Genomic DNA, 21,715 nt, shown 5'->3' with positions numbered 1-21,715 from the left:
CTCACTGCAGAACAGATGGGGCCCTGGTGTTGAGGCTCTGTCTTAATTTATTGTCCTGGGGTTTTCCTAATTACCCACTTAATTGGCACAGCCACACCACTTTGAAATAATAATGTACAGCTAATTATCACCGATTTAAGCTTGCTAATAGCTTATTCTTACCAGCTAACTTCAAGAAATCAAGCAGGGAACAGGAACTGCCACAGGGAAATTGCTCTATCTGGGATAGTTTAGACAACTATATGCATAAAATGTCCCATACAGCTATGTAGTTTGCTTTCTACCCTAAAAGGAAAAATAGGGATGCTTTGCAAGCAAGCTATTTAAAGGTGCAGTGGCTCTTCCTTGCCTTGTTCAACACTGAAGACCTCTACAACTGGCATGTAACAATCATTTGGAGTCTTCAATTAGCTGTTTGTTAGCATGCTATGCAAATAGATGAAATAAGATTAGGCTTGAACCAGTACAATTACATCTCCAAAATAAAATCAAAATAATCCAACTCTATGGCTTAGTTCCTGTCTTCCCAAATGGAAAGATGATTAACATAATGCACAAAGGAGCTTAGCACATGACTTATTCAGGAACATATTTTATTAAGTAAATCGTCCTTTTAAAATGTTAGACCAAAGAAAAAGCATGTACCTAACAGAGGAGTTTCCTATAAAATGAATACAAAAAAGAAGAAGAGGAAGAGAAACCAAAACCTGGCTAAGAACTTGGGGCTAGGCAGATATCTATACTTAGGACATTATAGTGTAACTTTTATTTAGCTTACACTTGCATTTATTTTGGCACTTTTTAAAATGCAGACATCTCTAGTCTAGATTCCCTAGAAGCAGTGCCCGAGACAGGAATCTGGAGAGACGCAAGTAATTCATAAGAGAAAGGAAGTTTGGAGAACAGGAGACGGAGGAAAGAAAAGAGTTAGGCAAGGATTTGGGGGGATCAGAGACCATAGGGAGTATGAATTTCAACATGGATTTGTTCTCACCACATTGAAGCAAGTGGGCAGGACTATCACATCATTGTGTCAAGCCAGTCATTGTCTGTGAGCTGCTGAAAAGGCGCTGAGGTTCTTGGGAGTCTAATTCTCTCCTCCAGGTAGAGGAGATGGGTGGTGGCCAGGCTCCAACCTGACTCCTGACAATCTGTCTTCACTCCCATGACTTTGTGTACCCCTCTGCAATGAAAAGAGCTCAGTTGTCCAGACCATGGGAAACTGCAGCAATGACAGGGTGTGCTTTCTGAGGCGAGATCATAAGGTAAAGCCTTTGCCTGACTCTCCTAGATATTTACCCTGAGGGAACCCAGTGACAGTGATGTAGGAACACTCAGGAAGCTCTATGGAGAGGTCACTGTGACAAGAAACCGAGTCCTGCCAAAATCCACATTACCGAGCCATCTGTAAGAAAATATTCCAGGTCTGCAGGTGACCGAAGCCTTCTTGACAGCAAACTCCATAGGGACTTAGCCAACATCCCACAGCTAATCAGCTCCCAAATTTCTAACCCACAGAAAACTGCATAATATCTGCTAATTGTTGCTTTAAGCACCAAGTTTCAGAGCAATTTGTTAAGTAGCAATCGATAAGGGCTACAGCTGGTTCCTATTTGTTGAAGGCAATTTCCCAGAGAATATAGGATCCCTGAGTTATCAGGAGGTAGGAGGCAGCAGCAGCAAGAAGAGGGGACAGGTAAAGTGGAGGTGGGTAGGGCAGCAGCAGCTGTTTCTACTATCCTAGTTATCACTCATTCCATTGGTTCTATGAAACTTTCTACACCATGGTGCTTACACAGAGTGTCATGTCAGAAATGAAATTGTGGCTTGGATGTTTATAGTTTTGAAAAAAAGATAGCTTGAAAAAATCCAGAATTCTGGGCCTAATGAAAATATTCTTCAAAAATAAAGATTTTACAGACTAATAAAAGCTGAAAGAATTCATCGGTAATAGTAACCAGTGAGGGGTGGAGTGTAGCTCAGTGGTAGAGTGCTTGCCTAGCATGTGTAAAGCCCTTGACTGGATCCCCAGCACCACCAAATAATAATAATAATAACAACAACAACAACAAGAACAATAATAAATGAAAGATATACAATACTAAGATAAAAAGTATATATTAGAATTATTATATATATTAAATAAAAGTGCATATATCTAAAAATAGGAGCAACAATAATGTCTTCAAAGTTGTGAAAACATTAGTAGAAGGATAGTTGTTGATACACTAGAACAAAATGGGAAAAAGGTAATGGAGTAAATCTATTCTAAATTATATTCAGTGAAGTGGTGAAAGTTGTAGTACAATTTTAAAATGCATATTGTGATCTCTATAATAAACATTAAGAAAATAATAAAGACAAATCTAAAAAGACACAAAAAGATAAAAACAAATACCTGTTTAATTCAAAGCAAAGCAAGAATGAAGAAATGAAGAAAAGACAGCGAGTAAGGAGAAAACAAAAAGCAAGATGACAGTCTAGGGCCAACTACACTGAGATATTATTTACGACTTTAAAAAATAAACTAAACATTCCAAGTCTGATTAATAATCACAATACCGTAGGCTAGCGAAACAAAATAAAACAAAAGCAGGTCAAATAATAAGTCAACAACGGTTATATCATGGTGCAGGACATATCACCCTGACATTTGACTGTAGAGACAAGAATGTATCACCCCAATCTATATCTCTTTGAGAAATTACAGTTATAGATACAGCTTTGAAAAGCATAAAGAGCGAGAGAATAGATTCATTCATAGGAAAATGGATACATATTGAAGATATACTCCTAAGTGAAATAAATAAGTCCCACATGTGTAAATACCAAATAGTTTCCCTGGTGTGAATATTCTGCAACAATGCATAAGATTCTAATAAGATTACTGACATTTAGAAATGGGAGGAAAGGAGCTAAAGGTGTAGGGAAGGTGTGATACGTAGGGGAAGAACAAAAAGGGAAAAGAAAAAAATGTGAGAGAATGAAAAGATGAAAATAAAGTGTTTGTAGATGGGGAGGGGAGGAGGGGGTGAAGGGAGGGCAGAGGTAAGGGGAAAAAATGAGAATCAAGACTTGCCATGTAAAGGTACATGATCCCAACAATGAATGTAACTGTACTGTATCCCTAAATGTACCAATAAACTCAATAAAAAAAAAAAAAAAAGCTGCCCTTCTGTAAAGGAAATTTACACATTTGAAAGAAATTTCTGTTAGTAAACAAGCAATCTTCATTCACCATACATTTTCTCCCATCACCTTCTCATAGTTTTCCTCCATCACTCCTAGGACACCCAGGCCACTATTGTTTTTGGTACTCAAGATGCTGTCTGCATAGGCTCAATCTCCGGTCCTTCATTGAGTCTCAGATTTTGTGAAGACTACAACTGCATTCATGACTAAAATGATTCCTTTCTTGTTAGTCTGTTTTATGTTATTTTAATTTATATCCCAGCCAAACAACTGAAGAGAGAGGAGGGAAGCTATTTTTCTGGCCCCTTAAGTTATATTCATATAACCTCAAAAGAATTGTTTGACTACAAGAAGACTATAAGTTCAACTCTTCCTCCATCACAAAAACTTAAAACAATTATTTTAAGTTAGGAGGCCACAATTCTAATAATTTTAAACAACAAAAAGTGCATAATATGCTACATAAAAACCATAACCATATAATTTCAAAATATTATGACTTATTTAAAATGCATTTAAAATTTTTAGCAAACATAAAATAGTTATATTTTCATTCATATTAGTAAAGTCACTGGCTCATTCTATTATGTCTATTTTTAAGGCACTACTGGAACTATATTAAACTACAGAAACTGCTAAGTTATTGATCCACAACTTTCAATAATTTAACTTGTTTCAAATTATAGAAATTAGTTTTCAATAGTAGTATTATTATGAGAATTGGCCAAAGTAAATAAAAATGAGTACCTAAGAAAAACTATCATGGGTAGAATATTAATTTATAGGAATTAACGCAGGAAATACTGACATACATTTTAGCTTCTTTTTTTGAATTACACAAAACAACTGTTTTGGATGGGTCATATAGATATTGATATCTTATCTTTTATAATAACTTTTCTTTTAATGAAGGTATAACAAGAAATCAAAACAAGTCAACAGCAATACTTGGTCAATTATATTTTATCTCTATCTATATAGTTACTATATCTACTGAGCATTATAATAAAAAATGACCTCAGCATATGAAATGACCAAAAAAGATTATTGAAAACTTGTCTATTACCAGCATTCATGAAAATTTTGACTGAAGGCATGTTAACTATTCTCTAATTAGGGAAGCATGACTTTAAAAAGCATTTTTATCTATACTTTAAAATAATAATGGGAATGTCAATACATACTCAGACACAAATATGTCTTTGTTTTCTCAGAAAGGATTCAGAAGGTTGAGCTAGGCATACTCCTCAATTCCTGCCTTACTGGCCACACTGCCCTATTCTATCTGCATTTATTCTAATAGGGCTTACTAGCAGACAACAGAGCAGTGCAGTTGCGTATGAAAGCTACTATATATGAACCCAAAATGAGTATAAGGTGAAAAAGGAGAAACAAGTAAAGGATTGTTTCAGGAACATGTTGGAAAACATGGCTCAGAGTTTTAAAAATTTAAATTTGGAACCTTATTTGTAGCAGATATAAATCAACATTCTCTCTATAAAAAATATGAGAAAAAAACTATAATAGCATATATTTTGATTTAGTTCAGAAAAATTTTAAACAAAATAGTTTTATACACTTGATATCAAAGTTAAGACTTTTTATTTGACAAAGGTAATGTTAGCCTAAGTTACTCATGAAATAAATTTTGCTTATATTCAAGTGAAATTTTATCATAGAAAATGTTTGCAAATCCAAAGACTGACAAGTAGTATACAGACCATAAAAAAGGAATCCCTACAAATGGCTAAATTATATTTAAAAAGGAATCTAATAAGAAACCAGTTAAAAGAATGAACTCAAAAAAAACCCAAAGAACTATAAGAAGTAATATAAATTTTAAAGGCTAAAGTTAATATTTTTAGATTGACAAAATGAGACTGTAATGTGAATTCATAGTAGCAAAAGGAAAAGAAAAATACTTTGAAATTAATGATAGAGGGAAAAAAGAAATCACTTTTATCGATTTCAAAAGGAATTCAGTCTCTCACCTAGTTCCCTGTTCACAGCTTCAGGGCAACCCCTGGGAAGAAAGATTTGGTCCCTTGAGAAAGAGTCCTGAATAACCACTACATGATATAGTGTAACACTCCCTCTATGTGTTTCTCGAGAATTCCCACACACTAGCTCTGAGCTGGCTTTTACCTTGCTGATCCAAACTACTATTATGCTCTGTCAACCTAACCGGAAGCTCATAGAAGTCAAATAAAGATAGGGTTCTAGGCTCAGCTTCACTCTTACTGGACCCGTGAGGCCGAAGACCTGTATTCATTTCATCCTTTTCAACACAAGTCTGACGCAGTCTTACTTGCCCTTTGTACAATCTCCATATTGCTTCCCAAACTCATGATGTGCAGAAGGCCAAATTGAAATCTATAAAACGGCCTCTCCCTACAAAAGTAGTAAAACAAAAGAACAGCTGAGCCCTAGGAATTGCTGAAGTTAGGACCATCATCAAAGTTGTAAGAAATGTGGAGGCAGTGTTTCCTAAACCCTAGCATCGACCTCACCTGCTTGGCTGGTCTTCCAAACTAAAGGATGGTTGGTTTATGATAAGCAGAGTCGCAGGTTGACCCCAATTACAGATGTTCCTTTGTATATGCTGTCCACCAGAGCAAGTTAAAATAAGTTCTTGAGTGTGTCACTATAGCCTATCTATAGATAACCCCCAACATTTTTCTGTGTGGAAGAAAAGGTTCTGTTGCTTGCTCATTTGCAAGCAGCTCTGCCTGGGCCAGATAACCTAAGTATATCTATGAAATACTGCATGAAATTTCTTGCTTTGCCTAGTTGCTGGTTGGTTGGTTAGTTAAGCTGGTCTACTGTTGGCCCTCAGAGAAACTACGCACTTGGGATTATCACAGTATGCAATCCAAGAAGCCTAGGATGAACTAAATGTGTCTGATATGTCAGGCTATAAAATTAAGTTCATAAAGAAATAATAGATCATCAAGAGGACATGATCTGTTGAAAATTAGGCTCAAGAGACCAAAACACCATTAATATACATGAAAATGCACCCAGACTAGGTACCTATTCCGGCTATATCATCAAACCTACTTCAACTGAAATTTCCCCCTTGGGGAATAATCAGTTAAGGAAGATAAATAAAATTCAGAGTTAGTATATGCATAGATTAGCACACTATATAGGCCAGAAGCCAAAATAGGCTGTCATGACAATTAAGCACTACTAAATAGTGATGGGGGGGGTGTTGAGACAGGCTCTCACTATGTAGTTGAGACTAACCTGGAACTCATTATGCAGCCCAGGCTGGACTCCGACTCACAGCAATCCTGCCTCAGCCTCCCGAGTGCTGGCATTACAGGCCTGCACCACCATCCCCAGCTTGAATAGTGATCTTTTAAGAAGCAGTGTCAAATTGAAATATTTACATGGGCGCGTATGCAGTCTTCTTTGTCTGGACTCCAGGCAATATAAATCTGGGCCTGTGATGTGTTCATCCCATGCATGGCTGATGGATGAGGGTGGCTGAGTGCTCAGAGACACAGAAAAGTAAGCTTGCAAGATTGGCAAAAAAAAGGAGATCAATTCAGGGGCCAGTTTTACTGCTAAAACTTTCCACGCTATGAGCCTCTCACTGTTGTAACATTTCAACTGTGCCTGCTTATTTCATTACTGAGTAAACAAGGCCAAGTGTGGAGTTTTCTTTTGTTTTTTGACAGAGTTGTTTTGGTCCTGCAACATACATAATCTTTAAGAAGTGAGCATCTTCTTCAGCCACAGAATTTGTTTTGTTTTGCTTGTTCATTTGTTTTTGTTCTGTTGAGAATAAACCCTATGCAAAATACACCAAGTTTTCAGATGCAAGAAACGACTGGTGATTATTCTTTATAGGTTTTTAGAAGAAGAAGAAGAAGAAAGAACAGCTGTATTACATACAAAGCATCAGTTCTTTTGAGCTGTTAGCAAATAGCCACTGGACCCATTCTGGACCCAGCACTTATAGACCAGCTGAGGAGATAATGAGGCATTTGTTGCCTCAAAAAGACAAGAAACAGATTTTAGACAACAGAGATTAAAGTACATAAAATGTTGTAGGTATGAATTGTCTATAAAGTATTATTATAAATGGTTATTTGAACAAATAAGCAAATATATAAAATTCTGGTTTTTAGTTCAATTAAAAAAACACTGAGAATCTAGTATTCCCAGGCCATATCTTGGTTTACTACACAGAAAAAGTCATATTTCCTAAATTTTCAAGAGTTTTGAGTGTAAGTACCAATTATTAAGAAAAGAAACACAATGAAGGCTTGAATTTAACATGTGAAATAATGGTGGCATAGTAGCAGAAATATAAGTTGTAGAAGCAACGCTAATCAATGCTTACTAGTTTGTATCAACAGTTATTTTCAGCATTCCAGGAAAAAAGTAAAACACTTCTTTTTATCTAATTATCGTTAAGAGATCTTAAATATTCAGCTGTACTTATCACATCATTTAAATGTATTCTGCCTTATATAGTCCACTAGCCATTTATAGAATTTAGATGATAGGTAACTAAAATTAAGCTGAAAATTCAATCTTCAGTCACACCAATCATTCTGCACACAAAATGATTACATGTACCTGGATCTGCCATATTATATATATTATTATATATTATATATTATCTGCCATATTATATAGAATTATAACTTCTACTACCATAGGGATTTTGATTGGTCTCACAAGCTGAATTTATCTTTCAGATAAATGAAGCAGGTGGAGCCACTGGATTTTAAAGTTCATAAATGTTGATTTTTTTTTCTCCCATTCTGTACTAGGGTCTACTTAATGAGTACATTCTATTCTGTTGTAAAATTAATGGCTTACTTTCTTTTCTCTTTCTGGTTGTAAAACAAATGTCTTACTTTCTTCTGTTGGCAAGCGTCTCTTCGTCATTCCTTACAGAGATCTTCATTCCATGCCCCTCTTTACTTGGATCAAAAGAACAACGGGGGCTTTGTGTGGGTGCTCTTACCGGACGACCACAGATCTTATTCACCTTTTAAGCAGAAAACATCAAAAGACAGTTAGAAACTACATTTAAGATTTTCTGAGAATGCACTGTTTGGGGCAGTCAAAAGCAATAACATATTCTTGCTTTTATCTCACTAGTAAATCTGAATACATGAAATGATTGCTAATTTTTCACAGAAAGGGGATCAAATTATCCATACAAAATAGAAATCATAATAAATGAATGCCATGTTCATGGACGCAGTGTGCAAAATATGTACTCAGATAAATTCATAAGGTGATTTGCTTATAAAAATCTAGCTACTTAGACAAAAGAGATATTGTTTAAATTTTGCATATTTTTATATGAACAATTACATGCTAGTGTTGATTTTGAAATAAAATAAAATAATAAATATAGGTCACTTTTCTAAATGATTTCTAAAACTAAAAGCAAATGTCTTCATAGTTTCTTTTTAGGATTCCTTCTTACAAATAATAATGAATATGTTTAATGGGACACTCTTATTCTGTAACCCTTATATATCTTCTTCCTTAATCTGGTGAGATTTTTTCCAGGATGTTATTATGGTCACATTTAAAAATAGTAATTTATCCAAGTAGAAAATTCTCTAAAAATATTTATGTACAAATATAATTTACATAATTGCTGTTGCAAAAATTAAGTTATTCATTTACCATATACTATATCAAAAATACTAGTATGGCAAGATGTACTTGAAAAGGAAGAGCAATATACCAGAAAATAAATAAAACATTGCTAGAAAATACATTAAAAAATTTCTAGAGACAAGAAACTGATTCTTGCCTAATTTTTCTTTCCTTAGTGCTAAGAACGTGAAAACATGACACAATATCTTTGAAGCTGGTCATCTCACATTTAAAATGAAAAGGATAAATTACTCCAAATTTCTCCATTTCTTTAAGTTTTCCAGACAATATGCATTAGAGAAGATATGCATTCCATTCACTTTACCCATTCATTCATTTTACCTATTCTTATTTTCTACTAAGTGCAAACCACAGGAATTAAATGTTATGAGATAAAAGATGTTTAATCAAATTTTCTTAACAGACTTTACAAAAGATTCCCCCAGTTATCAAAACGGAAATGACGTGTGTCAGTCTGGACATCAGAGGAAGGGAGCACTCTTCCCGGTTGGGATGATGGAAGAGAAGGTGCATCTGCAGACTATCCTGGCAAAGTCTACTCCATTTAGATGATGCTTTGCGCATCTGTTGGGCTTTCATATATTGAAGTTTATTTCAATTCAATCAAATCATAAATTTTTACTGTACTCTCATCGTGTTAAATGCTAGCAGTACAAATATGAATAAAGTGCAGCCTCACATGCACTGAGTTGAAATGAACGCCATAATGCAAAATAGTCATTGCATTATTGCATGAATCACTTGAAAGCCAGTAACAATGTAACACAGAGAAAACCTTGGATCTGTCTGGGGTGCTCGGGAAAATGCTTCAGGAAGTCATGTTTGAATAGCAGATTAAAGGATGAACTAGAAATTTGTAAGGTAGAAAAGGCAGGGGCAAATATTCCAGAAAAGAATATACCAGCAAAGAGCAACAACTTAACATACAAGATAGAGCCAAAGCATATACAAGAGAGGGCTAGAGCAAGAAATAAGAGTACGAAAGACATGAAATGACAAAGACACGACTTGACTGCTATGCTAAATAAGTAGCTATAGCAAATGGAATGCAGAAAAAGTTTCCAAGCCAGGAAGCAATTGCCACCAAAGCAAAATGATCATAGCAGCAATGTGAGAAGAAAGAGAACTGCAGGCCAGGAGAGAAACTTTAGGGCTCAATGTCAATGGCAGAAACCAAAAAAGGAAGCAGATATAAGAGATACTCAGGAAAGACAGACAGTAGCATCTGGAGATTGACAAGGTAAATAATCTCAGAGCCAAAAATATGATGAAAGGCAGAGGGAAAAATCTGAGAGTTTCCAAAAAATATGGATCTGATATAAAAATGGTTAAACCTTGATTTGCCTGGAAAGAAGGGGTCATGATAGGTAATAGTAAAAGGAAATGTTTGAGGTGTAGTTGGAGACAGATTTTTGAGGGTAGCTTGGATAGAAATCTTTGGGTATCAGCCTAAGAAGGCAACAGTCCTTTTAAGCAAAAGTACTTGTTGGTTACTGAATAGAAATGTATAACACTAAATCTGGTCATTAGCAAATTCATCCGGCAGCATTATAAAAGCTGAAATAGAGAAAATTTAAAAAGTCCTTAAGACAGGTAATGTGTGAACAGACTCCTCTAGTATTGCAAGGAAAGGCATTTTAATTTTGTACTACAGTAGTGACAGTGTGGATAGAAGTAAAACTGCGCCAGAGATTTAACTCAGTGGTTCTGCCACCTGCCTTACAAGTGCAAGGACCCAAGTTTGATCCCCAGTTCCAAAACAGTAAAACAATACAAGAAAATCAACAAGGTTTGGCGAGTGATTGTTATGTGAGAAGGGAAGCAAAGTAAGGTCAAGGTATTATGGGACACAAAGTGAATTTACAAACCCATACGGCTAAAAAGCAGTGATAGTGGAGTGTAACGGTGTTAACAAAGTGTAAACATTCAAAAAAATGAAAGAGGAAAAAATCCTTCTTATTAATGGCTCCTACTAACACGAAAGAAGGGAAGATGATGTAGTTAATGGTGGAAACATCCACAGTTAAAATCGCTTGGGTGTTGGGCCCTGTGAGACATTGTGAAATAAAGGAGTAGAAAGAAAGGCAATCTGAATCTGTGATCATGATCACAGGGCAAGCAACAGGGCTTCAGGCAAGTTGCAGAAATCCTATTCATCTCAGTTTTCTCATCCTTGAAATTCAAGAAATGAAACAACTTTCCAGTTATGAGTTAAGAGAAATCTTTTCCCACCCCGTCCCTCCCGTGGTGGACCGAAAACCATATCTACTATTGAACGTACAGATGGAAAAATGGAAAGCTGAAAAATACCAGCTTTACATGATCTCTGTTCTCATTATCATTTGCAGTTTTATTTACAAATGAAAAACTACATTAATCAAGGACTTACAAGGTATTTTTGATTGTGTCTAAAGATAGAAGCATATATGGCAGATTCCAGTAAGTGCATGTAAATGTCAAAGCCCTTGTATTTGTTGAGCTGCTATCAGAGTGCTCTACTTCACATTTTATTGAAAGGCAACAGAAAACTATCTGTCACCAGAACATTAGTTTGTTACCTTAGGTCCCCTGAGATGAGCCAATTCGGGAAGCCCTTTTCAATACTAGTGCCTTCTCACTATTGAAAAAACCCTCACACTTACAATGACAATTTTTCATCTTTGACTCCTACTTCAATTCCCTCCTTCTTTTCCTCCCTGGTCTCTAGTATTCTTTCCTGCAATCTGTCTAAAGTGCCTCATAAACAAAAACAAAAACAAAAAAGAAAGAAAGAAAGAAAAGAAAAGTTTTCCTCCCTAATGCTTATCAACTCTTGCATTAAGTCCTGTCTCTGACTTCCCACTGATTTTCCAGTCTTCATCTCACCTTGAAATTACTGAGTTGCTCATAACCCATCTCACTTCTCCCACTCTATTAAGTGTTGGTTTCAACAACTCCGTGTTACTTAGCTGACTTTCTTCCTTCTAGGACGAATCTTGGCGTCATATACATAGTATGAACTTATCTTTAGTTAGCACATCAGCACAAACTGCATAAGGAATCACTCCTCAAGTATGCTTGAAAATAACAATAACTAAAACAAGGAACAAGGTAGTTCATGATCAAATATACTGTGTTGCAGGATAATAAAGGCTTTTAAACTTTTGTAAGAAATCTATTATTCATAATTTTTCCAGTTTTAACAAGTTTTTTTGTGTTTTCTCATGCTCAGTGCTCTTATGATTTTGTTGTTTATTTTGTTTCTTTCTTCAGTACTGGGATTGAACCTAGAGCATTTACACTGAGCTACAAATCCAGCCTTTAAAAAAATTGTTTTTTGATACAGGGTCTCATAAGTCACCAAGGATGGGCTCAGATGTGTGCTCCTCCTGCCTCAGCCCAGCAGGAGTGCTGGATTACACATATGTACCCATGCCAGCTACCCTTATGGCTTTAGAAGTAAACTAGGGGTAAAACCTATCAACAAAACTCAGAATGAAGAATAGTTGCCTAGAGCTGAAATTTATCTTCTCACTGAATAAAAGCCAAACTGAAAAGAAATAGACAGGGCCATATCTTGGGGGTTGGATCAGAAGAGAAAGGACAGCAAATAACTGCCAGGATCATTTTGTTTAGGCTTCATTTTGCAGACTGTGGTAATATAATAACGAATACTAAGAAATGGAGCAGAATTATCAAAGTCTTGTTTTGAGAAGATTTATCAGGATCATTTCAACAAAGCAGGAGCTATTCCCATATGTAAATAATATTACTTAGGAAGAACCAGTGGAATTGGAGAGCAAGAGAAGATAAAGCTCTTTTGTGAACAGAATGAATGGGATTTAGCGACTGAGATAAGAAAGAAACAGCTGTAGCTGTTGGCAGTTTTGAATGGGATAACCAGAACAATATAGAACCGATAACTGATGTGTGGAAAATAGAAAAAGTATCTGTACTTGGAATAACTGATTAATGCTCTTTTAGAATTTTTCTTTTGAGGAATTTTTAGAAGGCAATTCTAAATGATGTATTAGAGATTAAAAACAAAACAAACTGACGTATAGAATCATCTGCAAGAGCCAATAGTTCAACCTATGATAATGGATGAAAGTATAAAATGTACATATAATGTAAAAAAGTTCAGAAAATAATCTTTCAGGGACAGAAAGGAGAAAGAACTCAGAAAATATACCTTCTTCCCCTGCCCTAAAATAAATAGCAGGGTGAGGAAGAGTTTTTGCTGTTTATATCAATAAAAGTGAAAATAAGTGATTATGGAATCATGCCCTAAATCTCCGGAATGACCGCCATACAAATGATGCACATACTAATGAGAAATTCAAGGTACAAATAACTGCAGAAAGTAGCCATGGAAAATATATAGAAACTGTAACAGTAATGCCACTTTTAAAGTACTAGTGGATTCTAGGATTGCAACAAAGAATAGATGTGTAGGGTGTTGTAAGTTACAGACCATCTTTAAATACATGTGATCGATGGGAGAATTTTTAATTTGTAGCAGGTACCCAGTTCTTAGAGACAAAGCAATAAGGCAATGGTAAAGTTGAATTTGAGAGAAAATACTGTATCATGCTTGGAAGGGCTAGAGATATATTTAGTTTGTAGTTAGCGAGCAGTACAGAGGAGTCTTTTAAAAATATTTACTTGGAGGCACGAACTATCTAGGCTTTAGTGGTGGGCTGCTCTTTGTCTTCTCCATTCCCTTGATAATAATTTTTCAGAAGTTTCCTGTAAGTAGGGCTTCTGCTGTTTTCTTCATTTTCTGATGGGTCCACAGTGAGTGAGGATTTCATTCAGCATTACTAATTTTGTACACCTAAAAATTAATCCACCAGAGGGAGCTTCTGCATTTTAACCCCATTGATTATCATTAATTAAATTTATGTATATGTCCAATTAAGGTCAGTTAGTTCAGGACGCCTTAGAAGAATTCAACGTGTTAGCTGAAATAAATCAGTGATGTGATTTAAAAAATAGTCCATGTTTACATTTTTAAAATATTTTTTAGAGTGACAGACACGTGGCCATTACTCTCCCTCAAAATACTCCTCAGTTTGAGCACACTTACTGCACAGTTCTCGCCACTTCTGAAGCAAATCTGGAAGCCCTCTCTTGTGTCTTTTGTTATACCAAGTTGGCTGCCTCAGCGCCCTGAATTGATGCAAAATGTTTACCTGTTGGAATCATTTTGGCTTTGGGGAAGAGCCAGAAGTTGCAAGTTCCAGATCCAGTGAGTTAAGTGGCTGCGGACACACTATAACATTTTTATTTTAGAGAAACTGCCACAAACTTTTTGAATAGATTCAGGACATCATTTTTGCCAGCCACAAAAAGACACTCATGAAGGAAACCTTCCAGCACTGCTTCAGAAAGCAGCAAGAACTATGGAGTGTGTTGAAAGTGATAAGCATCCTTTTGATAGAGATTAATGGACATGTGTCTTGTACTGTAATAATTTTAAATTATTTAAACACTCTTTATATTTATTGATAATACTGAAAATGTTCAGGTACCTAAATTCTTTATAAAAATCTTTTCTTTTAATGAAACTATCAGACTAATGCTTTATGACAAATATGTCCAAACGAAAAATGGAACACCAATCCAAAATTGTAGTATAATGTGTCTTGACTCGGGGATAGATTCTGAAAATACATCAAGAATTTCAATAATTTTCCTTCTTCCCCCCATTGCAACGTATGTGTTACTCAGGTTTTCATTGCTATGACCTGAAGTAAACAACTTAAAGGCAGAAAGATTTATTTTGACTCATAGTTTCAGAGATTTCAGTCCATGGTCACTTGGTTTCATTCTTTCTGAACTTGGGGATAAGGCAGGGAATTACGGTGGATGGGCATGGCAGAAAAATGCTGCTTGTCTCATGACAGCCAGGAAGCAGAGAGAATGACAGAGCCAGAAAGGAAGACAAAAATACAACCTTCAAAGCCACTGCCCAAGTAAATTGTTTCATGCCATTAGGACCCATCTCCAAAATCCATCCAGGTATGAGCTCCACCAATGGATTACTGCATCAATGAAGTTAATGAGTCCTCAGGGGACATTTCGTATTTAAATCATAATGCCTCCTTTTGTTCTCTCTCCCTCCCTCCCTTCCTTTTTCTATATCTCTTGATTCCAGATATAGATATTAGTTTGGCAAATTCCAAGGACAGGAAGCCAATCACATGGGTTTTTATTCTTGTTTAATTATGGATTGCAATAATGTCAAATAAATTAAGCACCAATTATTCATAAAGCATTATTCTAAGAGATAGGAACCTGCTCTCAAAGAGTTTATATTCTAACCAGGAAAACTGAAATTCTAGCAATAAATAGATTTAGTTATGTTTTCTGCAATGGCATCCAGTTAAAAGACAAGTCATTGAAACAGGGTGGGTTGGGATGGGCAACAAATGTTTCTGTCAGATAGTCAAGAAAGACTTTTTTTAGAAAGTAGCATGTCAATTGTGCTTGAAGAGGCAGCAATGAAGAGATTTCAAGGAAAAGCTCATGTGCAAATAGAACAGTAATTAGAACAGGTCTGAAAATAGAGGGAAAGAAGCCCACTACGGCTGGAAAATGCCATCTAGTGCTAGAACTAAAGGGGATGAGGTCAGAGAGAATGACCAACCTGTAGCTCATATAAGCTCTGTCAAAGGGTGAGTCTGTGTGCTGTGAACTAGAAAGTCTTGAAGAGTATTGAACATGGTAATAGTGTGACCTTTTCTTTAAAACCATCATACTGGCTATTGTTTAGAGAGAAGTCTTGACAGGACATAAGAATGTAACAGGCATGATAGAAACACTGAGGTCGGATATAGAAGTTTTTGCTATATTTCGGGGGCAGATAATGCTGGCTTTGCTAAGGGTGGTCTAAGACGATGAGACCCAACTGGAAGATGTATGTATTCTGAGGATGGAGATAGCAGGACTTGAATGCAGCAGTTGACAGAAATGTCATCCAAGAACTGACTCAGGTATCTTTCCTCTCAACTAACTAGGCAAATGGGAGTGTCACTGAATAAAATGAAGAAGACTAAGGGGAGAGAGAATTTGGGGAGAAATTAAAAGTTTCTCCTGGACCTGTGTAGCTTCCTGCAAGTAGTATTCCACCAGGAGGAGCTGTCAAGTAGGTTGTCAGTTACATGAATTAAAAATTCAAGGGAGAAGGCAAGCAAGACAGGTAAATGCTATTATCAAGAGTATGCAGACAGGATGAAAAGATACGGAAGAGGAGTGCTAAAGATGGATTGCTAGGTGTGCCAGCATTTACATGGGAAGAAAACAGAAGGTTAAGAAGGATTCAGAGACCCTGTCAAGCAGGAAGAGGAATCCCAGGAGAAAGAATACCTCAAACAACAAATGAACAAAGTATTCTTACATAAAGAGGAAATGATTAAATACATCAAAATCTACTGACAATTCAAGTGAGCTGAGGAGTAAAATGAATCTCTAACGAGGAAAAGAATCCAAAGTGATTTATAAAGACTGCAATGTTGGGGGAGAAAATGGGAATATAACATAATCATCAGTTCAGCTGTAACGGGTAAGAGTAAATAGGAAAGTGGATATTGGGAAATATGTGAAGAAATGCTGAGTTTATGGAGCTCTCAGAGTAAGCATGGAGACAACTAACTGTTTTGTTTTATTTTAGGATTGAAGCTATTATAATGTGATTATATGTTTAATAGCAGAGACTGATTCTGTTTTGAACCAAGATACTTCTATTTTTCAAAAAGAGACAAAATTTCTCATAGTGTGGAAAGGCCAACAAGACAAGAAGTTAAAAATGATTTGAATTTGGATTGCATTTCTTTCTGCAATCATCCATAGCTCAGCAGAATTGTGTTCACATGGATTGAAGGTGGTAGGTCCTAAAACACAGAATCCAAGACAGAAGTAAAGGCAAAAATTAGATGAGGGACAAGACTAAGTGTTCTGAACATTTCCATAGAACACAGTTACTTTGGATGAAAAGTACAAGAGTAAAGGGCTGGAGATTTAGCTCAGCAGTTTGGTGGCCTGCTTGCGAGAGCAAGGACCCGAGTTCAATCCCCGGTACCCCCGCCAAAAGTACAAGAGTAAATCAGCTAGGATAATAGAAAAAGAAAGTCATAATGCACAGTATCTGATCTGCATATTTTAGAGATAGTTCAAGTATTGGGGATGGTTTTGGGAAGATAGAGGGAATTAGAAATAGGCTGAAATGGCCAGGCATGCAGGTGAAAAAAGGGATCTTAGATAATCCAGCAGTCTTGGGACTTGATAGCCAATGGATGGAAATGTGGAAGCAAGACATAATAGGGTTGATTCTAGAAATCAAAGTAACTAGCCAGGTCAGATTTCTGGAGAAAATGTACTGTCTGGTTTCAATTAATCTGCAAATTGTGTTAGTGCCTATCTTTCAACCTTTTTAAAATGGACATAATTAACTGTGAACGTGTGATGATTTGGAATTTTGAAAACCTCTACAATATGATTTTTTTCTCTTTCAGCTGTGTGAAGGATCATTGATAATGGTAATAAAAATTAGAGCTAGAAGATGTTTTCCCAAGTCTCTAATTCCTTTTCTTCAAGGAGTTTATAATCTAGTTAGGGAGGTTTGATTTCCAAATGTGGCACAAATTGATAAATATGTAAATTCAGTAGAGTATGAATTATGTCTCAACAGGGTGTAAAGGATTTGCTAAATGAGTGTTATAAGCCATGAGGTGTATAGGAACCTTCATAAAATAACCGTGAATGTGGGGCACAGCAAATGGTTTTAGATAAACTGTGAATTACTATAGAGAAGAAAAAGAAAGAAATCCAACTTTGGTGAAGGGCTGCAGATGGCACGGGATTTTAAAAAATGGATATTAACTTGGCTATAGCAGGAAAAGCTTATTTAATTGCAGTTTTCAATACGGACTCTGGAAAGAGAGATGTTATGTGATCATTGGGTTATATGACACATAAAGTTCCCAGGAGGGAGACAGTATGCTATTCCACAAACCACTAGGCTCTGCTATAAAAGTGGACAGGCCAGCCTAAACAAGACCACAGAGAAGGAAGAAAGAGCACCTGGGCATCAAGTTTAGTAATAGGAGAAATTGAAAGGGTGGCTACATAAAATTGAAAATTGACCACTTCATTTATTACTGAGAGTAAGCATACTTAATTGCAAAGGTAAATTTAAAAATTAATTAGATTAAAATATAAAGGAGTATACATCAATACTGACCACACTTTCCCTTTTTTAAGAGCCAGAAAAGTAGGAAGATGTTTTAGAAATGTCATGAGTTAAGGTTAAGGTTGAAAGAGGGTCTGTCCTCTTTCAGTGGTGTCTCCCGCCCCCGTCCTGAATTTCTATCATTCAAGAAGGAATCTCACTAGCTCTGCCGGGGACAGAAGTGAGAGCTTCCTCGCTGACTTTCTCCCATGCACCCACCTCTAACCCATCCTTTCAGGCTCCCAGCAATGTTCTGATGATACCATTTCTCTGGTCCAAAGTCTTTGCTGCTTCTTGCCTTTCCTAATGAGTGCAAACCAAAGCGTTTCTTATGAATTTACAACGGAGCCTTCACATTTCCCATTGCTCCACTCTAAACATGCTATGCTTCAGCTAAATTGTATTACTTACAGTCTCCAGAGCTACCCTGTATTTCTCATTCTGTGAACGTTTCCTCTTTTCAGCCTGCCTACATATTACAGCATTTCAAGTTTCAGCTAAAATATCACCTGTGAAATTAAATTGCCTTTCAACTCTCAACTTGAGGTTATTTATCAAACTCATAACTATTTTGTTTGTGCACTCCCAGTAGGATTTGTCCTACAAGTGTCTTGAGTGGAGCACAGGAATGATTGACTTTGGTTGTACTTTTTTAGGTGTTCTCAGTAGCTGTCAATGCCCCACCCAACAAAGACGACATGTATAATTATGCAAATAAATTAATAGTTTTCCTATTTGCCTAGTTTCTTGGGAATAGTCAGGTGACAATTCAGGAAACAATTAAATATCCCTTTCCATATAGCACTCAAAGTAGAATATTGTGTATTTCTACTGACCACAGTAAGGACTTCTAAATTTTTCTGCTTTTCTATAGCTAACACTCTGAATGAGTTTATACAGAATGACCTTAGCTTGCTACCAGAAATGCTCTGAATGTTTCGCCAGGATTTTAGGACTCTTCTAGGATGTTTCTGAACTGTCTCCCGAATTAACTTTATGGGACTCTACAGACAGCAAGACTGGAAAATCTGATCGGACTTTTGTCTTTCACATTCCTTATGCAAACTCTTTGTTCCAATGCAAGTCATCATCGACTTAAAATGCTCTTCTTAACCAAGGCCTGTAAGAAAGAAGCCACTGGCAGGAAGCCACTGAGACAAGACCACACATCTTAAACTGCTGCTTTTCAAAGTCTTATGATATTACAGTGTAATACAGTTTTTCTATTTTTTAAGCCAGGCCCTAGACTCTAGCTATGGTCAAAGATCTCCGTGGTGTCGAGCAGTGGTGATGGTGGTGGTAGGGATAAATTTGGACCTTGGGTTTAATGTATTCACCTAGAAACAAACCATGATCAACTTGGATGCATTCAATTCTTAAGAGATGTCTCATCTCCGAGTCCAATCAAATTGTCATGGATTAACATGTTTTAAGAGCAGGGTTCCATCTTGGTCACTTGTAAATTACATGTATATTTCATCCCACATTGTGGGGGATGCATCCAGGGATGTTCTTGTACCTTTAAGATATTGTAATGTTTTCATGTTGCTGTGATGGGGATCTGAGATTTCTGTATCTTCCACTGTTTCAGAATCTGTCTGTCGTTTTATACAGTGTTCAGAATATTTGAAAAACTGAGAAGATAAATAACTGAGTGGGAAAAATACATGGGCAAAGATACAAATATTTAAGTAACAAAGAATATATAAAGGCAATAAACATGTGAAAGCTTCAATATTTATCTGTGAAATTAAAAATGCAATTGCATTCACCCAAATAGAACAGTTATTAAAGATTGACAGTATCTAATGTTGGCAAAGTGTGGGGAAACAGATGATCCATTAACTAGAGAATTCATCCCAATGGTCCTTTTGATATATAATTATCAGTTCGTGTGTATATCGAACTAAAAAATGTTAATGTAAATCAAGAATATCACAGATAAAAATGTTTATCTCAGCTATCGTTTCTGTGTGGAAATGAACCATTGTTTAAAAATGAAGAGAATATTTAGTCTTCTATTTTCATACGGCTTCACCTGAAATAAATTTGATTAAATACAATGCCCATGGATTTTTTCCAAAGGAAATTCAATTTGCAGACTGAGTTCCCAGAGCCCATGGTAACTTGTAAAGTAACTAATTCCCTGATATTTAGGACCAATCTGAGGAGAACCACAGCTGCTAATGCTCTAGATAAACTTGGAGCTAACAGGAAAGATTCAACTTCCCACAAAAGTAATTTGCTTGTGACTGAATAAAGCCCAGGTAGGGAGATTACCACCTCAGAAAATTATGAAACACACCCCTGAGCATCATTTTCTAAAGCGTTTTTAGGGGGAAAAAATACATGCTATGTCTAGGCAAAGAAAAAAAAAGGTTTCTTTGTTAAATATAGTGTGTTGAAAATGATCTACTCACTGTAGGTAATGCATCCTACATGGCAGATTATTTGAGATTTGGACATAATCTACACTAAGACAACAACCTGCAATACTCTGTAGGAGATGGATATTCATTTTTTTACCCAAACTTAAAATCATGCAGCACATTAATCAAATACTTACCAACACCTAGAAGAACACTAGTGAATTGCAAAAAATATATAGTTTTAAGAATTCCTTAGGTAAACTATGGGGAATCTGTAAATGAGGAACCAGCTTGTAGAATCTAAGGAACATTTAGGTTGACAGTGGAGACTCAGTCCTGTGCAAGTCCCTAGGGCAGACTCTGGTTGTCCTACAGCCCAAAAAGTCCACACAATAGAAAAGCCCAATACCCAATGTTTGTATTTTTTGAACAGAGAACAGGAACATGGGAGGTGTAGTGTTGTACCACTCCCAAAATTAACCACCTTAAAATAAATCTACCCCATCATGATTTGCTTTCAATGTTTATTATTTTTCTTTTGCCCTCATTTCCAATAACCTAATTTAATGAATGGGATTTTGTCTGAGCTTGTGACAAATGCAGATAAAATAAAAATGGTGTCAAAACATTTATCTGTATAAAAGATTAAATGGAAATTGGGGGGCATTCATTAAAAGAATCATAGATTATCACAGTTGTCTTGCTGTGTTCTCATAGGAAGTATGAAATGCTAGCAATTTCACCTTCAGTGAAAAACTGTAGATGACTGAAATTAAATCTAATTCAGTGCATTAAATCAAGAAGTTTCTACCATCCAAACTGAGGTCACTTTAGTTCAGTAACTATTTTCTAGACACTCTAATAGGAATCAGGGGTAAAGAATGAAAACGGCCCAGTGAATTCTCTAGATGAACTTCCAGTTTTATTGGTGAGGTGGGCATAGTAGAAAACTATTCAATGTAACATGGAGTAACATGGGACCATTGAAGCACTATATGCACTTTAATAATTTTGGAACATGCATTGAGTGAGGGACAAGTGAGGAGGCAAGGGATGAGACGGAAAACAAGAAGTGCTACCCCCACGTGGAGAAGGCCTATGCCACTCTAAGGAGCTTAAATTCTTTCACACAGACACAAAGAAGGCCAAATTTATCCAGATTTATCCAGTTGATCAACAGATACTCATTAAGAAGCACACATGTTAAATCATAAACTCACGGGATGTAGTGACACGTACAAAAAACAGTCTGCCCTTTTCACCTACAATGAAATATAAGCAATAA

At 36.2% G+C, this 21,715-nt stretch overlaps 1 protein-coding gene across 7 annotated transcripts in view; it reads right to left on the bottom strand.

Moving 5' to 3' along the window:
* Window positions 1–21,715, bottom strand: part of Gpc5 (glypican 5) — a 1,306,099-nt gene that overhangs the window by 1,027,391 nt on the left and 256,993 nt on the right. For all 7 annotated transcript variants that reach the window (XM_010630566.2, XM_033760931.1, XM_010630577.2 and 4 more), the window contains exon 4: window positions 8,070–8,203. In XM_010630566.2, coding sequence (XP_010628868.1) covers window positions 8,070–8,203 — 134 coding nt within the window. The remainder of the gene's footprint in view (window positions 1–8,069; window positions 8,204–21,715) is intronic.

Source organism: Fukomys damarensis, unplaced genomic scaffold (genome assembly GCF_012274545.1).
Source record: "Fukomys damarensis isolate Sample0158 unplaced genomic scaffold, DMR_v1.0_HiC HiC_scaffold_6, whole genome shotgun sequence".
NCBI lineage: Eukaryota > Metazoa > Chordata > Mammalia > Rodentia > Bathyergidae > Fukomys > Fukomys damarensis.
The sequence above is the reverse complement of the archived record's forward strand: the minus strand, read 5'-3'. Positions and strand labels throughout refer to the sequence as shown.